The sequence below is a fragment of the Magallana gigas genome, chromosome 4 (genome assembly GCF_963853765.1).
Source record: "Magallana gigas chromosome 4, xbMagGiga1.1, whole genome shotgun sequence".
NCBI classification, from domain to species: Eukaryota; Metazoa; Mollusca; class Bivalvia; order Ostreida; family Ostreidae; genus Magallana; species Magallana gigas.
In genome coordinates, this window is record NC_088856.1 from 49,044,829 (window position 1) to 49,068,196 (window position 23,368).

The 23,368-nt window shown below is 38.0% G+C and overlaps 1 protein-coding gene across 9 annotated transcripts; it reads right to left on the minus strand.

Moving 5' to 3' along the window:
* Positions 1 to 564: 564 nt before the first annotated feature.
* On the minus strand, positions 565 to 23,328 carry LOC105348314 (inactive histone-lysine N-methyltransferase 2E). 9 transcript variants are annotated; one of them, XM_011457676.4, is made up of 29 exons: positions 23,232 to 23,328; positions 21,137 to 21,299; positions 18,473 to 18,557; positions 15,822 to 16,084; positions 14,608 to 14,756; positions 13,837 to 14,093; positions 13,406 to 13,453; positions 13,191 to 13,270; positions 12,271 to 12,364; positions 11,794 to 11,871; positions 11,454 to 11,557; positions 11,218 to 11,335; positions 10,908 to 11,017; positions 10,705 to 10,788; positions 10,300 to 10,456; positions 9,794 to 9,943; positions 9,452 to 9,580; positions 9,008 to 9,243; positions 8,857 to 8,886; positions 8,488 to 8,674; positions 8,002 to 8,229; positions 7,688 to 7,847; positions 7,334 to 7,527; positions 5,738 to 7,123; positions 5,212 to 5,446; positions 4,961 to 5,086; positions 4,432 to 4,518; positions 2,921 to 3,436; positions 565 to 2,576 (listed from the first exon to the last, which is right to left on the minus strand). In XM_011457676.4, exons 2-29 carry the CDS (start codon positions 21,211 to 21,213, stop codon positions 1,978 to 1,980), a joined length of 5,967 nt encoding a protein of 1,988 aa, XP_011455978.3. In that variant the 5' UTR covers positions 21,214 to 21,299; positions 23,232 to 23,328; the 3' UTR covers positions 565 to 1,977. The 9 variants fall into 9 exon arrangements, with proteins under 9 accessions (XP_011455978.3, XP_065938752.1, XP_011455976.3 ...); XM_066082680.1 differs by having other exon boundaries at positions 2,921 to 3,433; positions 10,270 to 10,456; XM_011457674.4 differs by having other exon boundaries at positions 10,270 to 10,456.
* Between the last annotated feature and the right edge of the window lie 40 nt (positions 23,329 to 23,368).

The following is a 23,368-nucleotide window of genomic DNA, read 5'->3' on the forward strand; positions in this document are numbered from 1 at the left end:
AGTACGTGGTAAGAAGTTTCTTTCCGAATACGTGTATTGTCATCTACCAGCTTAACGCGGTGGGTTAGAGGGCTTACTATGAATCTGTAAGTCACGAGTTTGAATCCTGCTGGGGGTTTTACAATTGTCACCACTCCAAATATTTTTAAAAGCTTAGCCTATTTTTTTGTTAAATATTGTAAGATTTGAAAATTCTAAACTGGTGAAAGTATTTCATTTATAGTTTCAATTTGTATCAGGATCCCTTTTAATACTCCAGGCAGATTGATAATTACACGTACTAAGCATCAGTTGGCAAAGACATTTCATTTTTAACGCAAGCTATTCTTGCAACAAATTTCAAGACTTAGTATTTAATGCAATCTGTACAAGTTGATCAAGCATAGCCCACAATCATGCTTGTTTCGTCCAAATGGCAATAATTGATGCCCGACGTCTCTATAGAAATGGTAGTTGTAAGCTACTTCACCCGTGAAAACGTTGAGGTAGTGTTGCCCTGTTCATGTTCTTTTTGTTCCCCTCGGTTTGAGGCATCTTTGATATTAAAGACAACAATAACAAGGGTTAACTCAGTATTTTCTTTGTATTTTTTCATAGATTTAGTACAATGCCTCTGACATAAAAGTTGAGCTGTTCCCACTAACTGCAGCTTTCCTCTGACACACAGACATACCATTTGTTGCTCAAGATAACATTTCAGGAAAAAAAATTCGCATTTCGATTTTTCTAAAGCACACTAACTGACACTACAATTTATAAAGGAGACAAAAAGTACCCCAGAAATATTGTGGTATACTGTTTAAAAAAAAAAAGAATAATAAATCTGTCAAAAATAAATGCAACAACAAGAACAATTCAGAAAAAGAAAGAAAAAGCCATTTTTGTCGAAAAATAAAATGAACAAATGTGATAAACATATATATATACCTTAATTGACAGTTATTTTAAAAGCTGACAAAAAATGCAGAGAGGAAAAGATGACCTTGATAACTCGGGGAACAATAAGTCTCTCTCTCTCACAAATTCTAACTACTGCATACAACATGAAAGCTGCATTCACAACAGTTAAGTCCATACTGGTTCCTACTATGTACACTATTTACAAAGATTCCAAAAATAAACAAACCTGCTTTATACAGACCACCAAAGTTCCACTGCCTGACCCCTAAACAACCAAACCAACCCCCCAGACAAACCCACTGTGTTAAAAAGGGGAGGAAAAATTGTTCATTCATGCTCAAAAAATTGATCAAGTGTTGACTGAATTTCTGCATTTGGCCCTTGCCATTGAATAACCATGATCTGATGGCAAGGCCGTCAGTGCAGCTTGTCCAAGTCTTAACTAACCTCTCTACAATCATATGTACATGTATAGTATATATATACACTCTCTATCTACATCAATCTACACAAACACAGAGTAAGATATGGGGGTGGGGGTGAGTGGGGTGGGGTAGGGCAGTGGTGTAGCACTATAGCTCGACTTCCTCATTATTCACAGCATGGAGACTGTACAAGCAGATTTTCACTATTTACAGAGTAAGTTACATGGCAGTATGTACAGATGAGTGTGATGTGTATGTAGGGTGTGTAAATGATGTGGCAGTATCACAGACGTGTGTAGGTGTGTGCGTGTGTAGATGTATGTATAATACACATATCTAACCCATGTAGTTTTTCTTTTCTCCAATTAATGGCATGATCTAATACAAATTTTTATTTCTTCAGAAATTTCTTGGCAAAAACAAAAAATTAAGGCACCATAACCATTCTACTTAAAATCATTTAACCCATCTTTGCATGTGTGACCTTCAAAAAGCATGTATTGAGGTTTAGTTGTGTTAATTTTTTTAAATAACTTAAAACCAATTAAATGCAATTTAAAAAAAAAAAACCAAACAAACATGAAGTATTAAAAAAATACTTCTGACAACTAATAATATAGACAGAGAACAATGAAATAAATAGAGCGTTGACTCAGTGATAGTCCGAGTAAGACGACCTGGAGCTTCCCGACTTCCGATGCTTGGACTTCTTCGACTTCTGTCGATGTGATGAGGAGGACGACCCATGATAGTTCTTAGGCGAGTGATTGTAATGGGATTGCTGTTCCGAGTCATGCGAGTTCTTATAACTGTGGTTATAGTCTCTCAGCTGATGGCCATTTGGGGCGGGTGGGGGAGGGGGTTGTTGATATGGAGAGGTCTGGTAGCTGTTGTACGACCCCACGCCCCCCTGGCTGTACGGAGCCCCTGCCCCCTGGTGTTGAGTTGAGTGGTATCCTCCTGGTGATGGGCTCGGTGCGGGTACATACTGACCGGTTGGTGTTTGGGGCTGGGGAGGGGGTGGGGGAGTCTGATAGTGACTTGGATGGGAGGGTGTGGGCATGAAATGCTGTCCCTGTTGCTGCTGTTGTGAGGGGTAGGGCGGCTGGGACAAGGCCTGAGGGGGAGGGGGGTACTGCTGGTTTGGCGGTGCTGAAGAATATGGGGCCTGCACTGGCTGAGGAGGAGGGTGTGCAAAGTTTGCAGGTGGAGCCACACTGGTGAATGGTTGTTGAATGTGTGGTGGCAGGCCTACAAAAGAAAAGAAACAACAAAATGAGCTTATTATCACAACATTGCTCACTGGATATTGTATTCCTTCAAACTTTTCATTGACTCTCAATTTTTCTTGGTATTCTTACAAGACTAAATTAATAAATGAAGAAATGAAAATCTTTAGTTCACATTAATCTAGATATACAAAGAAATGAGTATCTGAAATTCACACTATACTAAATATTTGAAGAAATGAGCATCTTTAACATCCACTCAATGAAATATCAGAAGAAATGAGCATCTTAAGTTCACGCTTAAATTACTAAAGAAATTAGTATCTTTAATATGAATGTTATCTAGATTTATAATCGGACACTAACCAGGCTTGGACCCATACGGCTGCTGGTTCTGGTCATGGTGTCCATTAACAGGCTGGGCCAGGTTGGCTGCGTTACTTCCTCCCTGGGTGTGGTTACTTCCTCCCCGGCCCTTTGTGTGATAGGAAGGTATGGACATCAGGGAGGGGATCTTCTTCCCAACAACAGGTGGTGCCTGTCCCATCTGACTGCCCAGTGGCCCATTAGACGGCGGTGGCACCGGGCCTGGTGGGGGCACAGGCTGGGGTGGGGGTCCACCATGGTTCATCAGGGGTGGCAGTTGTCCTGGAGGTGGAGGCATCAGCAGACTTCCTCCGTGTTGCCCCTGAGGGGGAGGGGGAACCATGGGGGGCACTGGCACCAGTCCTGGGGAGGGTAGTCTGTGTGGGTTTTCCCCATGCATGGAGTGGGGTGCCTGAGGAGGCTGGACGCTGTATCCCCCCACCATGGGGGCCTTGAAGTTCCCGCCAGATTGCTGTGGAGGCTGATGAGGGGGAGGTGGAGGCTCTGGAACAGCTTCTGGTGAAAAATTGACAACATCATCTTAATAGAACATTACAACATGCTTGCTACACATCAAGCATTTACAGAGAAATTTGTTTAGCTTGTGACTAGTGTGGTGATTTTTAAGTGCAAAGAACTATATATGATATGAGTTAAATTTGGCCCCCATAATTCACTACTTTTTAAAGTGTTTTGGGTGCAATAAAATGTTATGTTATTTTTTTAGAAGAGTTGATATAAAATATATTTTTCACCTATTTATTTGATTTATTTGCACTCACTTGCCGTATATGATGTCGGAAGTGACGCTATTTCTATAATTCAATCAAAATTGGTCAAAAATTGACATTTTTCTTATCTTTTTACGAATGGGAAATATAGAGCCCATGCTTGAACACGGAAATTTTTTTTGTCACTTCAAGTCTCGGCTAGATAAGTCTCTGATTAAAATATTTTGTTTGTTCAAGCATATGCTCTATGTTTTTTGAAAGAAAAACTGCTTGAAAACAAGCTGTTTTATGCTAAAAATGCCAAAATGGCAGGAAAAGGTTGTCTTTACGATGTCACATTTCTAAATTGTGGGCAGTTGAATCAAAATGAACATTATGTAAAAACACCACATTTATATCTGTACAAAGAAAATAAAGAATTACAGTAAAAGGACCAAGTTCATTTTAGGGGGCCATTTTAGGCCCATATCATATATAGTCCTTTAAAAAAGACCACACAATGATTAAATGGAACAAATGGTGCTTTCTTTCTGACAACAGTTGTGTATATTGCATTGATTTTGCTTTTAATCATGACTACAACATCTGTGTGCAATGAACATAGATATGTGCAAAGGTAAAATGGTATTAACAACACACAAAAATTATCCAAAAAATAGAATTCTAATTATCCTTATTCTGCAAACAGACTAAAATCTAAGTAAATAAACTATCCATACTAATGTCCCATATGACTTTGACAGTGCACGGCATGTAATAAGCCGGTCTGCCAACACTCACCATATGGCTGGGAGCCCACCCCCGCGGAGGGTGGGGGAGGGGGAGGAGGGGGCATGTCATGTGATGACTTCCTCAAGCGGCTTCTCTCTAAAAAGGTTAGAATTAAGCAATGGTTTGTTGGTTCACCAGAGAAGACAAGGTAATAAACAAGCGATATCGAGCTTTTTATAGGAAAAAACTTTGTGATTTGTGCAAAAGTCAGCGTTCAAATGAAATCAATCAAAAAGTTTATATTCAAAGACGTATTCATCAAAATATTCATATTTGGCCATGTTAAATTGATTATTTTTTAAAACTAAACTTTCAACTGATCATAAATGATTTTATGGTTAGAAATAGACTAGTAATATTACTCTTTTTAATCAAAAGATTTTGTCAAATAAACATTACTTAACAGTTGAAATACTTAAAGTTCTATCTAACAGATAACAACCTCCATTGCAAATACTGTGCGTTCATTAAGGTAATACAAAAGCTATTCCACACACACACACCAAGGAAGGAACAACCTGACAAGGAGTGCCCTTACCATCTTTGCCACTCTCATCCTCTGAATCCTCAAATCCAAACTCCTTTTTGAGCCTCTCAGCAAGGCTAAGAGGCTTCTCCCTCTTTGGGGCCTCAGTCGACTTGCGTCTTATGAGATCAGACGAACCTGAAATTGTTACATCACACATATAAATGATCTGTTTTCAGTCGTGTACAAGTTTGTGTGCGACATTAACAATAAAATAACATTTTGATGCACAGTTATCTAATATCATCAAAAATTGGACTTACTTTTGAACTGACGATGATTTTGCGCTGAAGAGTCTTTGGATGGAGATGTGTCAAACAATGGCAGAGATGGTAGGGATGGGAGACGGGTGTGTACATTGAATGAGGGACTTTGTGATGATGTTGATGAGGGCCGTGGAACTGATGATGATGATAACGAAGATAGTGATGAAGTAGACGGTGATGTACTAGTGGGTCCTTTTTCCTTTAATCTTTTTCTGTACTCCAGCAGACTGACCTAAATAAATCAGATCAAATGTATTGTAATGAGTACAGGATATGATACAACTTTATAAATGTTCATGTTTCTTACAGAATTTTAAAACCATTGACAAGATATCATTAAAGTAATATTATATCATGGAAGTTTTTTAATGTTCAAAACAATATCCTTTAGTACAATACATGTTCCTGTATGTTTTGAAAGCATCAACAGAATGGATCAAGACTGGTATCAAGGATATCAGAGATAGAGACATTTCTATGTTACACCAACACAACAGATTTCCATCCTTTAAGAGTTCATTACCTTTTTTTTAGCCGGGACTGGTTCTGATTCAGGCTCCATGGTGCTGGTACCCTGGGCTGGTTCAGAGTCTGCTGGGGAGGCGGACAGCTCTGATGGTGTGGTCACAGTGATAGAGTCTGACCTTGAACCATCATCCTCCACATGAACTTCTGACCCCATCTCCTCGTGAAAGGTGGAGGTAGAACAGAGTTCCTCAGACTGCCTAACCCCGGAAAAACTACTACCCTGATTAGACGACACAGTATTGTCTACCGCATTCTGACCAATATCCGACAAGTTCACTAATTCTGCCTCCACTGTGATCTCGAATCTATCCGACACAGAACTATCCACCATGTCGTTTTCCGTCACAGAATGATCTGAGGTCACGACCGCAGAGGAAGAGACACTGATTCCCTCAGACAAGTGGGTGGACTCCACAAGAGAATCCTCCAGCTGTAGCTCACTGCTACTGCTGACCCCGCCTCCCCCTGAGTTCCTGCTGCCTCCCTGCTGGTCACTGCTACTATCCACACTACTGTCCACTCCTGCTGGCCTCTCTTCCACTGTGGACACTTCTTGTGGAGAGTGGCTCTCCTCTGGGAGTTCATCCACTTCCATGCTGACTTCCTGGGTCTGTGGGGATAGCATGTCAGTACTGCTGTCCACACACTGGGGTTCCACTACACTAACACTAGCCTCGGATTGCGATGCCATGGAAGATGGTCGACACACATCTTCCATGTTAGAAGTACTACAAGAATCCTCCACGACACTGATATTTGCTGAGTCAACCCTTGATGAGCTTCCAATGCTACAAGTATCCGAGCGAGATGTACTATCACACACACTTCTCCTGGTTGTTGAATTCTTCTGCTGATCTTCCGTACTGTCCACTGCACCTACATCCATGTCCACAGAAACACTTTCATCCTCCACCTCCACCTCTTCTTCCTCCTCTTCCACCACTGAGGGTCTTGCTTGCTGCCCACTGGAAACATTTTCGTCTTCCTCCACGATGTTTAGTCCTACAGGTCTCTGAACAGAATCACTGGTTGAATCCAGTTTCTCCCCCTCCTCCTGCCCTCCACAGCTTAAGCTATGATCCTCCTCTGCTGAACTGTTGGTCACTTCACACGTGTGACTGGTGTCACTCAGTAACGACTGGTCTATCCCAGAAGTCCGATCTTCCATGCTGACCAGTTCACTATGAATTATACTATTACTACCCGTAACTTTCTGAGGACACAGAGTCTGTTCATGTTCTGAGTCCGAAGACTGATCGACGGACAGTCGCGAGGAGACAGTCACTGAGGAGTCGGACACTTCACTCTCCATAGAATCACGAATACTGGCTTTCCGTAAATCTCGGGGACTCACGAAGGCTCTCTTCTTCGGAATCTCCATCTACATGTACATTAATTAGAGATTTTAATGTTTTTATTTGAAATGCAACCAAATTTTTTTCTTAAATAATACTGCAGTATAGAAAGAATGATAGATGAAATCATTGGGCACCAGACGATTCCTCATTTCTGTCCTCTCCATAATTTTACATCAATCTCAAATGAACCATTCTTAAATATATGACTAGTATATTAAACATACAGCTATTACCTTTACACTGGGGGTGTAGTTTGGAAAAAAAGGTTTGTTCTCTTCCTGGGCAACCTCCGTGGGTTGTCCCTCCAATTCTCCAAACTGACTGACCGTAGGGGCCAACAATGGGGAAGAAGTAGAGGGGCCCGCACTCTGGGGACCATCCACTGACTCTCTTGCCATCCTCCTTTTCTTAAGAGGGGTAACAAAGTCTGAAACAAAGTACAGCAAGCTGTAGCATGACTCAATCACTATCATAGTGAAATTACTTCTCAATGGATAGTTGAGCATAAATAGACATTTCCAGCCCTGCTTATTAAGTAATATTGGTCAGGGACCACTGAAAATGAAAAAAGTCAAAGTGTTGTTTACCTCCAGGAGGTGAGGCCCCTGGGCTGGGCATTCCTGGGCTGGCATTACCTCCCCCCGTCGTGTTACCTCCCCCTATCACGTTGGTTCCCCCGGTTGTGTTGGGAGAGTTGGATCCACTATCCGACTTGGGCTTCTCAATCATGGCCTGTCGCAACCAACGCTACAAAAATCAAGTAAAAGTTTTAACAACCATTCCTTGCACTGTACATTTGGGGGCTAACAATCTGTTTGATATAGCAAAACATAACCTCCTAAATAGATATATGTTTATACTCTAACATCTATTTAATAGATGTGTATATCTTAAAGCCTACCTTTTTGGCCGATCCGATACTGCTCTCTACATTGATAACTGGACGGAAGGATCCGGAGCTGTGACTGTTCCGTCGGAGATGTTCCATGGCATTCCGTGGGCTCGGGAGACACGTCACAAACATTGTGTCGTCCTCGACCTTCACCTCCAGGGGCTCCGTCTTGGCCGGGGACGACGTCGCCGTCACAACATCCTGGCTCTTTTCATGCAACCACTCATTCATCAGGTGCTAGAATTAACAATGTACATAATACTATGATTTTATGTCTTCTCTTCAATAATAACATAACCATCTTAATTCCCTCTGCTTTTATCAGTGTTGCCCATATAAATCATCAAGTAAACATGCTTACAGCAAGGCGAGATAAAACATTTTGAAATTTGTTATGTACTAAGTAACTTGTAATACCATTTAAGACTTACAGAAATAAATCTGACTTCATAGTATGCATTGATTCATTATTTAAATAACCACCTTTGAACTCACCTTTTTGGTTTTGAGGAATCTGAAGGATGGGGGTACGTTGGCTGTGTCGGTGGTGACCAGTGGGGTGTTGGGACAGCTGTTAGGCATGGTGGGAGGGGCTGGCTGGGGGACGATGGAGCTCTCATCGGCCGCGTCCACTGACAGCGACGGCTCAGACACAGCATTACCACTACCAGCTCGGTTCCTTCTACAAACCAAACAATACATGTATCAGTATGTCTATCAAAGTTCATTGGCCACAACTTTGGTGAACATGGTCCTTCAGAGCTCTATGTTTCAGTTAACCTAACACATTTCTTAAATAAGAATATCTTAACAATTCTCCTCCAAAAAGTAGTACTTCATTCAACAACAAAAATAACATCTTACCTTCTGGAGGACACTCGTTTTGCTCTCCTCCTGTAACGCAAACAAAAGGGCAGCTCATTAACAACATATCAAAAGCAACATTACAAAACCTTACACACTTTTGTAAATCTTTATTCAATGTTTACAGCAACAACCATCAAGAAACACTTACGTTTTTGGCCTGGGTCTTGTCTCCTTGACAAGAGCAGGCTGTTGTTCAACAACTGGTGCCACCTCAGGGGGGACACTTTCCTCTGGGGTGGACTCCATCTCCATGGGGGGTAGAGGATCCTGTGGGACCTCAATGACCGCCTCCTCCTCCTTCTTTCTGGACCGGGTCTCTTTCTGAGGTGGCTTCTCTTTCTTTTCTTCTTTCTTTACGGGTATTTTCTCCACCTTTTCAGCAGGCTGTGAAAGTCAAGCTTTGGTTATAACTAGAACCTATTTTCATATAGATCAGCTTTTCTAAAATTATTTATCTTTTTTATGTAGTACATGTACATTAAACTAATTTATATAGTACATGTAGATGATTTACAGAGTACATGTATCAGATGTATAAAGTTCATGTACCAGATGAACAGATAACACATACAATAGCGTGATCTTCACCCACCTTCTCCTCTTTGCGGGTGTCTGTACTTTTCCTCTCCATTCGGCTCAGTGCCTGATTCCTTCTCTCCTCTCGCTTCTCCAATTTCTCAAATGCCTTCATGATGGCTTCCATCTTCCTTTCTTCTCTTGTCTGAAAAAGGATTCAGCGGGGTCAATATGACATTTCTTATAATTTTATTTTTTTTAATTTGTGTTGAATTAACTCATCAATGGTTCTTTCATGTCTCCACTGAATTATGAATATCAACGATAACAAAGCGATCAATTGTATGAAATGAGACAATCTAGAAATATCATATTGCTTTATTCCTTTAATGTTGATGATTACAGACATAATTTTTACCATTTTATGATGTGAGGCAGCTGACTCCGACATTGGTGCATTAGGGTTAATTTGACCCGTTTCCTCATCGTCTGACCTTGGGGAAGCCTCCATTAAATCTCCAGACATGGAATTATTGTCCATTTGTTCAACAGGTTCCACTTTAGATACCTGCAGCCACATAAAATTCAATGTTACTTTGACATAATGTAAGCTATACATTTTCATTTCTGTTTAGATTTGGAATATTCAGGGGGTTTTTTTCCCCTTTAATATAAACAGCTGAGAACTTAAACGTTTGAGATTTTCCTTTTTTTATATTCGAAAATACAACTCCTTTCCTGTTTTGAATAATACTGTTCCAAACGCTAACATATGTTTACTGATACAGTATTTTTCCTCGCAATTACAATTGAATTCATTTTTCTTCCTGACAAAAATATTTTGACTGATTTTTCCTGGTGCTATCATTTTGACTAAACATTCCTGACACTAACTTTTTTACTTTTCCTGACACTAACGCTCACCACTTGTTCTGGTATTTCAGTAGTGGGTGATTTAACATCTGCAACACTTTCAGGGGGAGATAACTCCTCTGGCGACTTTTTGACAGGAGATTTGATGTGGATTTTAATCGGTGATTTCACAGGAAGTTTTGGCAATCTCTGAGGGGATTTGTCTTTTCTAAAAATATACAGAACACAATCATTAACAATATTAGTATCCATTTAATGTACATTAATTTCCCTATCTACAGGAATATCTGCAAGTAAATTTACTGCTTGGGTACAAGATAAATATGCAAAAAGATGCATATGTTATCACAAAGCCTCAATTGCATGTTTTCTACATAACTTTAACACAATGAGGCCTAAGATATCAATATGATTTAGAAGTTATACATACAAGCATTAAGCACAAAAATATCTTACTTGATGTTGGAGTTCATCCTCTTTTTAAAGAACTTGGCAACAGGGCAGTTATTTCTCAAACAGGCACATTCCACACAGTAGGTGCTGTAAACATACAAAAAATAAAATAATAACTTCTGTTCAAAAACTCTTCTTACAAAAATTCACAAAACATTGTTTCAAACTCCAGTTCTCAGCTCTTATAAATACACAAGTTATCTTACCAGTCCTTGTAATTATAGTCGTAGGGGATGGTGATCTCTGACCCCCGGGGAATCACCTTGGTGGAGTATACATAGAAATTCACACAACCATTCTGTACCACATGGCTCACCTGTAAAAATCACCAACATTCAACTCACAAATATTACAAGTCATCAAATGTATATGTAAACACCTTCTCTAATAGTTTATGGAACCTGGCTTTTTCTTAGTGATTATTTAGACAAGGATCATATTTTCTCATTCTGATTAATGTTCATCAAGCACTATTATAGATCTCTGCATCTCATTGCTCCAAGGTTCAGGTCTTACCTCTGCATTAGCTTTACAAGATCGCCGAATGAAGCGTGCAATATTCCCATAGGACGTGGCATCAATACAAATATCCATATCATCATATTTAGAGTAAAACAACACAAATGGATTTAATCTGCAAAAAAAATAAGACCAATGTGATAAAACATACTATAAACACAAATTACAATGTTCAGTACGGATAGATCAGCCAGTGCCCTGTACACTGTATTTGTGAGGTGCGGTCTACTCACCGTTTATAGAAGCTCTCCTTGTTAAACTGGTCTTTATACATGACTTCTCCTATGTACTCCACAACAGCCTCCCCTTCTCCTATTGTCTCAGTCGCCTCCAAGCCCTGTCAATCAAAATCAACCAAAATACTATAGCTACCAAGTTTATAGTATAAAGTTCTTTTACACATCTAGTGGACCGACAAGTTTGCAATGATAAACAGCAGTAAGCAATGGTATTTTAGGTATCTCCAATATTTTGTCTTTTATCAACATTATATTTATTAAATATAAAAGCAGAAACCTTCTTATGACCAGCAAAAAGGAATCTTCTCAATCCCAGCGTCTGCTGTGGTCTTACCTTTCTGTTTTTGTTGACTTCTGTCACATGACACAGTTGTACCCTTGGGTTCCCACCTAACCCTTTACTTTCTGGGGGCTACAGAAAAGAAAGAGATGTCACAACACTAGCTATAACAAGCACCTTTCAAATATTTCAACAAATGGAGCTAACTACAACGATTCATTATTTCATTATCAAGAGATTAAATATTTCAACAATTCAAGCAAACTACACAAGTTCGTATATTTTTTAAATACAGTAAAACATGGTTACAGCAAACACGCTTATAATGAATTGACGCCTACAGTGTAGTGCTTTTCATTCCCTGTAACTAGATTACATGTTGTTAACTTGACGGATATAACGAATTACGTTTATAACAAAGTATTTACTTTAAAGTAAAATCGCTCATCCCTAGCACTTCGTTATTAACATGATTCATTGTAAGAACAACAAAGTGATGAAATAAGTACAAACATTATCTTTTACACTTACATAAACACCATTGATCTTCTTGGCTAGGAAGGAGTTGAGGATATCCTGGGAGTAGCGGTTCTCGATCACCTCTTCATACTTGTCCACCCAGGGGCTGAAAAACACCCAGCAATCCAAGGTCACACAGGGTCATACAAACCAATACATCACAAAAAACAACAACTTCCCTGTACGATCGGAAACCCCCCGTTCTTATCTTGCCAGACACAACAGAGTGTTCTATGCAGATCTGAAGTGTGGGGCTATAGTTATTCTCATCTAGTACCCCTCAGGGTCGATTAGTAAGATTATACTGGAAGAAGTCCTTGTATTGTATCAAGTGCCGAGTGGAGAACTTTCAAGTGTTTAATAAAGAAGATAATGTTTTCTGTTAATTGGTTTAATTATGTTCATGACTAAAGGTCGATGCTGTTCTATCTCTCTTATTTCCCAGCATTCTCACCCTGGTGTTTTTAACAAGTGTATTTACAAATTTGCTTCCTTCATTGGAGCACTGATAGGCTTGTTTTGTTCTAGACAAGAAATGTTATCAAAACACTCATGTCTAGCATTGCACTTATAAATCTAATTAATAATTAATAAGATTGCATCCTTCTCCAGTTCCAAGAACCAATAAAGCCAGGCACATACAGGTACATGTACTAGTACATGTAAATCACAGAAAAGTCAGATTGTAAATAAACAAAAAATTGCCAACAGAAATTTTTTGGTTTAAAATAATAACTGGTGTTCAGATAGACAGTCACATAATGCCGGTACGACTGCTTACATGAATTCTCAGCAAAAAATTTTTTGTCTATCAAAATAATTAAACAGAGTTGTCCATAAACTTGATAATGAAGGCTAAAACGTGTGTGTATGTTGTCCATTCAGAATGCTAGAATATGTGACTGCAAGGTCAATATAGGACGAGTGTTCACCTAAAGGAGCTGTCCCACGGATCCTGCTGTGCATTCTCGTTAATCACCAGCGACAGTCCAGGCTTCTTGTTTTTCTCCAACTGAAACAGACATACGAAACACTCATTATAGAGAAAGTCAAGAGGCAGGCTGAGAGTCAACACAGTTCTCAACTCCCCAAAAACCCCTAATTAACTGCTCCATTGTTAATTGAAAACCACAGGATTCTTATTTACCTTCATTTTCTTTGTTTTCAATCCTGCAGATGTATCTTTATTTATAACCTGGAAAGAATGCAGCAATGAGAGTTAAAGTGATAAATATTTTTCTCGTTTAAATTTGAAAGTGTGTACAAAAGCTTATTACATCACTGGTTTTATTTTTATCTTTGTATTTATCAAAAGCATTTCCTCCCAATCCAAAGAGCACATTTATACAACTTTTCTGTGGAAAATTTCTTATTTGCTTAACCTGTACATCTTAGCTATACACTATCACCAAAACAAAAATCTTGTTTGTATCTCTAACAATGCATCATGGTGTTTTCTAGTCTTAAATGGCATTCATTTCTACTTTTCACCAACATATCGGTGTGAATCTGAAGCTCAGGACTTCCCTATCGAAACTCAATACTCAACCAATTCAAGACAGAACACTGAAGGCTTACTCTTTGGTGTTTCTTGTTTGCGTCTTTATTCTCCTTCTCCTTCTTGATGTCACGCTTCTCTTTCCTGTTGTTTTTGCGTTGTTTGAGCTCCGACATCTTGTTGCCATTGTTGGTGTTGTTGTTGCCTGACTTGTTGCGCTGTTTTTTGGTCTTGAGTTTTTTGGCCCCCAAGAGATCCACCCCTCCCTGTTGCTGCTGCTGCTGAGACAGCTGTCTGTTGGCTTCCTCCTCTGGGTCTGTGTCTGTGGCACTCGAGTCTACCAATCAGAGCAAAGGTTACATCAGTCAATAAATCATACAGCCAATCATAGAGCAGATCATAAGGTGTCAACTAAAGACAACAGAAATCCATCAGTCTGCATGAACCCACTTAATTAAGAAGACAAGTACATGTATATCAATCTCAATTTACATTGATACTTTTTTTCAGATTAAGTCATTTATGTTTCTTTCACAGAACCAGGAAAAAACATTTGGAAATTCCCTTGTTGTTCATGTGTAAATTTTTGCATCCTATTGAGCCTATGTAAATTAGACCTATGGCGTAACACAAACCATCACCCACTCCTTCATTTTACGTAACATGTAATAATCTGATTTAAAGGGAAGAAATCACAATTATATATGTCCTTACTAGCACCGACACATTGGTTGATAAAATATTCATTGAAAATTAAATTTATCCCCATGGTCAGTGTAATTTTAACAATATTTAACAGAGCCTTGAGAAACTGACAAATCTACAGCCCGTCTTTCTGGTTGAACTATTACCTGTCAGAGTGTCGAGGAACTCTTTCTTCTTCAGCTGTATCAGTCGCGCCGACTCTCGGTCCAGGGGGCGGGGCTCACACAGTTCACAGAAGTAAGACTCGGGGATATTGTTCCTGTCCACCCCCATACAGTCAATGTGCTGCCACACACTGAAAAAAAACACAGAGAGGACCAAGATTAGATAGAGTGATATTACATTGCATTTTCTTTACCCTGGTATCTTTACGAAGAGATCATTTCTTAATAGAGACAATATATTAGTTTCTACAGGACATTTCCCCTACTCCTGTTATATTTCATACAAAACTTTGCTTCAATCTCAGTCATGAGTTTTTTACAGTCTTTTTCATACAATATGGTTTTAACACCACAATTTCCCTACCCTGGTCATTCAAACAGATCTTTGCCACAAATCTTCATCAAATGTATATTTCAACTTATTTTTACACAATATGATATTTACACACCAATTAAAATACAAACAGATCTTTGCTTAAAATCTCCATATGTAACCCATTTCTATACAATATGATATTTACACACTAATTTCCGTACCCTGGTTTCTACATAGACAGACTTTTGCTTTAATCTCATTTCTGTGTTTATTGCTGTATGACACAGGATACTGTCTGTGACCTTTGACCTAGCAATGACCCCAGTCTGTATTGTTTCACTATTATTTCCTTGTTTGCCTTTTATGAGAAATATTAGAACTGAATGCTATGACAATTGACTATTTGGAGTCTATTTCCTTCTTCTACTTTAAAGGTTTTAAATTCCTTATGCTACCCAGAATGGGTCATGAAATTTTGTCAAGGCTAATGAAACTGATGAAATCTTGCCTAAACAAGTTTCATCATACCTCTTCATAACATATCGAATAGAATAGAATAGAATAGAATTTATTTCCATACCAGGGCCTCATGGGGCATGACATGTAACAATTATGATTACATATAAACAGAATAGGTACACAAATAAATTCCTGCATTAAATTTGGCAATCTAATGTTGATGTATCCATGCAATTTTAAGACTGCAAATTTCAATAACATATCAAGCCCATTAAGCTAGGGATAATCCAAACCCTTGTCTAACCTACAACTATCACAGCCTATCATGTAGCCATTATCATTAACCTACCAGCATATCATGTAAACATTATCATTATCTTACCAAAATATCATGTAACCATTGACATTATCATCATCATACCTGCACTTGTCACAGCATATCATGTAGCCATCGTCGTGCACAAAGTCACAGATACACCTGGTGATGCTGTCATCATCCGCCTCCTTGGGGGGGACCATCTCGGGCGGGGTGATGGGGAGCCCGGCACTGCTACCCACATCCTCTACCTCTATGTGGCCTTTGTCGGGGGTGAGAGGGGCCAGGGGTGGCATCAGCATCTGCTGCGGGGGTTGGGGTGGTGTGGGAGGGGGCGTAGGAGGTCGAGGGGCTCCGTAGTTGTGGTCCTAAACAGAGAAATTAACGATTCATTTACTGACTTTGTGTACAGAGTTTAAAATTATTTTTTTTACACAGTCTTTCACTTATATACTGTTATAGCTGATCTATTATCAAATTATACAACTATCTTATATTTTGAACAAACTCTGGGTTGCATGAAGTTAAGAATCAGCAAATGTATGGTCACATGAAGTCATGTCCCTTAAATTTATCATTATTTTGCTTATATTTTCCAATCATGTATACAGGCATGACCTGTTCATGATGAGACCTGCTGCACTTTTGGAAATCAATCAAACACCCGCGAAAAATACCATGTGCAGTCTTAATACATCAATCAATACAACAATAAAGAGAATGAGATGTAGAAATTGGTTCATTTAGCCTCCGTCAAGAGTTGTTTTATTTACAAATTCTTCCACATATTGGAGTCCCTGACAAAGCTTTCTACAGCAGCTTATGGCCTCTATAGAAACACACAAATGTACTTTTTCTGTATGTAAACAGTTCTCCGGGTTCGGTGGACCTCCTTATTTCATTCAATCAATATTTCTTTTAAAAGAAAAACAGGATTTCAACGGATGAACAAGTTTAAACTGTCACTGCTATGCCTTTTAGGTGATTATTTTTTTCTAAAGCTCTTCAAATATCAATGCAGCATATTTAATATGTTATCCAATTTAATATTAAGATTTACTTTTTTTTTTTATTCACTGAAATTGCATGGCTCTCTCAAAGACGCATTAGAACCCAATAGAAAAGCATACATTGTCAGTGAAATCTCATCAGCCTTCAGGTATGTTTAGTCCCCGTTTTAAACCCCTGCACAAAATAAGGAAGGAATTTGGTCTGTTGCCATGGTTAACAAAATATATTGAAATAACCTGCTATTGAGCGTCACAAAAGGAATTAGACTTGTATACCCAGCTGATCAATCAACCATGGGCTCTTGTTGTGCTGTGGAGTTTTCATCACAGAATAATAACATAAGATATTTTATTTCTGAAAGACTGATTAAGTTTTACTGCCTTGGGGCATCCATTTCTACCTTATTTCTAAGCTCTCTGGAACTGATTTGTTTTCTCCATAGTAAATCTAAGTAGTGTACACTTTCATATCAATTCTTCATCAAAATGATTTCAATGGTTGAAAAGAGATAACTTCCTAACAGAATTCAAAATATCAAATCAACATTTTTATCTCCATACACCATGTACATAACATTAAGAATAAGTTCACATCTTACCTGGTTAAAAAAGAACCAAAATCAGAAGTTCCAGAACCTACACACACATATACACAGGTTTATACGCCGTACTCCTCAGTACATTCAGCTTATAAGAAATCCATACTTTGTATACAAAAGGGGGAGCTGGCTTGTTGAACTAATTCCTTTAGCCAGAGCGTATTTAGACTGTTAAAACTCCCCGGCTTTGTCCAGGAGTAATCTTCCAGTACCTAGCTTGTAGGATCATGTTTTTAACAGGCATTGTCCATGGTGAAAGAAACTTAAACAATGCTTTGCATTTACACCTCAATAGCAGATTAGCAGTGCTCACAGCAGTCCTACTGCAGTTATAATTAGTCCCTCTCTGTTGGCCTTTAATCACACATATCAAGGTCTAACTTGTAGCCCCTGTTTATCTATACAGGTGTAGATATACTAGTACCCTGTTCAGGTAACTGCTATCTCAGTCACAAGGAAATCAAATACACCTTCTCTCCCGAGTGTAACCGTTATTTAGAGCCCTCCAGACAGGTGTTTAACAAGCTCCTAGGTGTCTTGCTACAGAAAGGTGTTAATTGCTGTGTTCATGTGCTTACAACTAAACAGATCACCTGACATACCTGTTATAAACACAGGGTAAGGCAAAAAATAAAGAGGGGTATTATTTTCTCAGTTTTTTTATTCATCTCTGGAATTCCGACCTCAACACCTTGTTTTGTGGATCTGTTGAGAGGGATTTCCAATTCAAAGGTAATGGGCATTTGTATACCTAATTCTTTTGGAAGCAACAGCTATAATGTAACTGGATGTAATAAGATTTCTTGTTTTACACCTAGACCATAATTCAATGGAAAGTAAAGCCCCCATGCTTTATCTGGTTTGAAGGTACTTGTATACAGAGATATTATGCAAGCAACAGGTGAGTAAGATTTCCTGTTTAACACCTAAACAATAATTCCGAGGAAGACTTTGGTCATTATGCTCACTGTGTATCAACTTACACCTTTTTGCAGGCAACAGATAACTGGATGTGTTAAGGTTTCCTCAATAATCAAAACTCAGAGGAAAGTACAGTTATTATGCTTGTGTAACTTGATAATTTGCAAGCACAGGTAACTGGATGTATTAGGATAATATAAAGGAATAGTGTAGGTGAAATGTTTACCTGGTATGGCAGTCCAAAGCAGCCAGGGTAGGACTGGGGGGTAGGGAGATCCGGGCCACGACTCGCTGTGGGGGCGTCCTCATCTCTGTAAAGACAAACACTGCATTACGCCAAAGTTACAACAGGATACGACTCTCTCTCTGACTCATAACAACACGCCACATCAACTACCACCAAGGTATTTCGCTGTGCAGATATTTTCAAGTGTCCACAGCTCGTATTATGCACCACTGTCATCCTCTCTGTTGTGGATTTTTATTTTGAGCTGATTTTTAGCTCTGAAAGTTTCCTGTACCAGTTACTCTCAAGGATACTGCCTCAAGTCTGGATAAAATGACTTCCAATCTCGTGGCAAGTATCACCACAAAATCAATAGGCAAGTCATGAATTCTGCTTTTTTAAGCAATTAATTTTTTTTTTTTTTGTTCTTTCACTGGAAGTAATGTTTAGGTTATAAATTTGTCATAAGGAAAAAAACACATGCAATATCAATTATATTTTTTTCTCAGTACAGATAAATTGACTTTGAACAGATGGTGTCACACAAATAAAGAGTCATTTAACTAAACCATGAACTTAAGGTAGTTTGTCTTAGAACAAATTTAAATTTGCTCTGTTAAATTTATTGAAAACTATTTATTAAATCAGTGGAAAATTGATATCAACAAAAAATTTTCTGAATCTAAACCTGTGCTCATGTACTTGGTACATATTTCACTTGAGGCTAGTGTCCAATTCAACTTGTTTTGATGCATAAACTAGATAGTAAATAGTTACTTCGAAAAAAAAAATCCATAGTCTTGATAAAATATCTCTTTAAAAACCCAATCAATTGTAATACTGTAAGATCAGTGCAAATTTTAATGTAAATGTTCATTTTGTACTGAATTTGTTGTAATAATCAGAATATTTTTCATCACTGGAGAAAGAAATTGAAAGGTAAAAAAAAATCCCACTTACAATTCATGAACATAACTCCACAGCAACAAAATTTGCAGATAAGAAAAAAACTTCCTTAACTTTTCAAAATCCTGAACAACAATCAAACAAAGTAACTCCACACAAGAAATGTAACCAACAAATTCACTACACAGAGTAGGTACATGCAACTTCAATGAATTTTCTGCAGCAGAGAGTGAACGTTGAGGTACTACAATAAATTAACACAGCGATTATTACGCTGTCATTTTATGCGCGAGTTGAGGAAGGAAGAGAGCCATTCAGTTACACGGAATAGGACACAATCCTCCATGTGACCCAGATTTACAATTACATCCTCTCACATGACAAACCAGGTTTGATCACTCCATATTTCAAATCCTGGCAAATTCTGAACAAAACACCACTCTCCTGAATTAATATGTGATTTCTACAAGACGCTCTCCTCTATCAAGCGCATCATCCAAATACCACTACTACAGAAAGCAAAGGGGTGGATCTCAGTGCACTCTGCTTATCCTTCCAAGGAACACAGAAATGCTTTTGTGCAAATTGCCACCTGTGATGCAGAGATAAATGCGTGCTTTGCCTGAAGCAATATCAACCCAGGGAGCCTGAATTATCCTGCTTCATCAAACGCACTGAACAGATAAAAGCCTAAGGGGGAGGTAACTCCAACAAGACCAAAATATACCGAGTCAAAAACAACCAACAGCCCCAGATAATGGCAAGGCTATTTATCTATGACATGCGATCACAGCAGTTCAACCCATGCCCCGTCTGGTGCACCACATTCATTATTTCATTAACTGCTTCCCCTAATTAGCCCATTAATTAAGCATGTTTCCTAATTATGCAATTAGACATGCAGTCCTATTACCAAGCTGGCAGGTGACTGCTTTGAAGAAAGACGGAGCAGACTGGAAATCAACCTTCTTATGATTCCTATTCTGTCCTAAGTCATCATATTATATACTATTTTTAAGATAATTGTCAGACATTGAAATCAATGACGAAGTAAACAGAACTGACATTGAAGTCAGCATCAAATATTTTAATACATTAAAATTACAGTTGTAAAATGAATGTTTAACCCTGAATTCGTACTTGAATATTAAAATCATAACTATGTGTTAATGAAAGATGTCCTCCAATACATCATTAGCCCCACGCCCATCATCTCCTAGAAGTTGGAATGAATCATCATCAACTGCCATAGTGGATTGAATATGTCCTCTTATCAGTAAAAGACTAAATGTTTATTATTTCTAACAGAACACATTCCGTTTCATTTCTGTCATCAATTACTTTCCCCCTATATCATCAGGAGTACTGTGCCAGCTTATCAAAACTATCTCCCCAACAATACCTGATCAGACCTGCCATGCATCAATTTTCTTATCCAAATTAAAGGGGAGGAAAAACCATTAAAATGATACAGCAAAACATTAGTCAAGACAAAATGAAGGAAGAGTTGAAAACAAGCATATTATCCTTCATTTTATTCACTCTTGTAATGTTTACTTTCTGAAACTGTCCCAGCTGGCTTGCAAAACATAACTACTAAATTTTCTTGTCAAAAAATTCCACAGGCAAAAGGAGTTATTTTTCTTTCACGGTTAAACCGAATGGAGTTATCTTTCTTGGTAAGCATACAGAGTTGCATTATTGTATTGTCATAGTTCTACATGTCAGAGATGTCCTGCTCTGAACACATTGACTTACTCGTGGTGGCCATGCTCCCTCCGTTCTATGTGACCTACATCTGGGACATTCCCTATCCGTGGCATGTAAAGGCTCATCGTGACTCCGGTAAGTCCATTAGATTCAGGCTGGACCCACACCGAGTGGTTGTCTTCATCGAGGCCATAACTGCATTTTTCTATACCTAAACACACAGAAAATAACAATATCTTTATCTTTTATTTGGCTATCACCATATCATAATAATTTTTTTTAATATATAATTCATGGCTGAAAATAATCTAGACCAGTTCTAATTCATTGACTAGTGAACAAAGTGTCATCTCAGTAGGAAAAAATTGTAAAGTTGTATCTGTAATACATATGTTAAAAGAATTTAAGAAGGTATCCTGTACTGAACCATAAAGTGCAATAATTGATTTCTTCTTTTTTTTAAGGTGTCACTAATAAATAAATGGAAATAAACCAACTCAAGGATACAGGAGTTATGGCTCTTTGAGTTTTGCTATGTCAAGCAACAAACCCAAATTAAATTCAATTGCAAACACAGAACAGACACAAGGACAGGATAAAGCAGTTCATGTAATTGATTTCTTCTTTTTTTTAAGGTGTCACTAATAAGTGAATGGAAATAAACCAACTCAAGGATACAGGAGTTATGGCTTTTTGATTTTTGCTATGTCAAGCAACAAACCCGAATTAAATTCAATTGCCTACACAGAACAGACACAAGGACAGGATAAAGCAGTTCATGTAACGCGTAAAACATTATTTTGTTTCAAAAGAATTTTTTTCAGAATTCCAATTGTCAAATATCTTTGTTTACCCAAAATACTAACAATTTTACTATTCCATGTAAAAGATAGTAATTAAGAATGTTTAAAATATTGAACAACCCTACCATTATTCCCTGTGTACCGACAATCATAATTCAGTTCATATTACAGGATAGTTAAGACCTGGCCAACTGAACGCATTGAAACAATGTCTTCATTCTTAACTAAGCTGAATGATCCTATAGTGTTACTCATTATATTTATGCAAAGGAAAATAGGGTGATGATAGCATTTCTTTATGTACACATTTGCTATGTGTTCTGACAAATACAGAATGTATAGGAGAACCCCCCCCCCCTTTATTTTTTAAATCAACCAGTGGAAAACATATTTAATTAAATCTAAGCCATTTGAAACATGAGTCATATCCTTACTTTGAAAACACATTTTCCTGCAAGTTTTGAAATCTGGTAAATGAAAATAGAGTTAAACATTTTCTTTCTTTTTCACATTTGAAATTAAACTAATGACCTATTCTGTAACCCCTTCTGCTTAAAAAAAAAATCAAACAATATTTTAACTCTTTAAATCGACTCATAATAATTGCCCCCAAAATCCTATTTTGTATAAAGCAACTTCAAGTAGTACATAAATTATAAATTTTGAATCCACAAAAGATAAACTCCCTCTCTTAACACAAGTCAAGACGAATTTAGTGTCTGACAAGAGAGAAGAGCATGCATTTAGACAAGTGATTAATATAGGCTCATTGCACTGATTGTGTCAAAATTGTCAGACCATTTTGCTCAGACATGTTCTGCTAAATCTGTTGTATTCAATGAACTTTGCATGATGTAAAGATTTAGCGCTCTTAAATTTATGCAGTTGTGTCACTTATCACAGGCACCATAAAAAAGACTGCTATTATACACTGTCTTCTTTAAATTTACATGTAGACATTTTAGCTTTTTTTAGAAATATTTTAAATGATGTCCGCCATTTTTCCAATTAGCATACAACATAATATATGAGAATTTCGACAATTCTTTTTTCCAGAACAAGTCTGACTCACCTTTCAACTAAAATTCATGTTTGGAGTTCACATGAGCCAGTAAATCTCTTTTTCAGTGTCATGCACGTTAAATTCCGAATAACTACTGAACGTCAAACGAATAGAATGCGACAAGTTTCGGTTGTTTACAACTTACTTTTGCATAAATATTTCCTAAATGAAAGCTGCTATCGTCAAAAAAGCACACGAATTGGATAACTTGTTTATCAAAGAGTGTTCCTTAGTCCATGTCACATCGTGAATTAGTATGACATTAGAGAATATATACCTGTAAAAATTCTTAAGCGGCTATTGTAAATATCCAGTGTCAGCCATTAAATTGTTATGCTACGGGGACGAATTTTGCGTTCCATGGAGTCCCCACATCCGGTGTCGTCACGAATATCTTAATTTTTTTTTTTACAT

Coding starts and splice junctions, on each gene's coding strand:
- LOC105348314 (XM_011457674.4), bottom strand. CDS start 21,213: ATGAGCCTTTACATGCCACGGATAGGGAATGTCCCAGATGTAGGTCAC. Junction 13,271..13,405: donor TGAAAACAAAGAAAATGAAG/GTAAATAAGAAT, acceptor TGTCTGTTTCAG/TTGGAGAAAAACAAGAAGCC. Junction 10,789..10,907: donor GACTATAATTACAAGGACTG/GTAAGATAACTT, acceptor GTATGTTTACAG/CACCTACTGTGTGGAATGTG.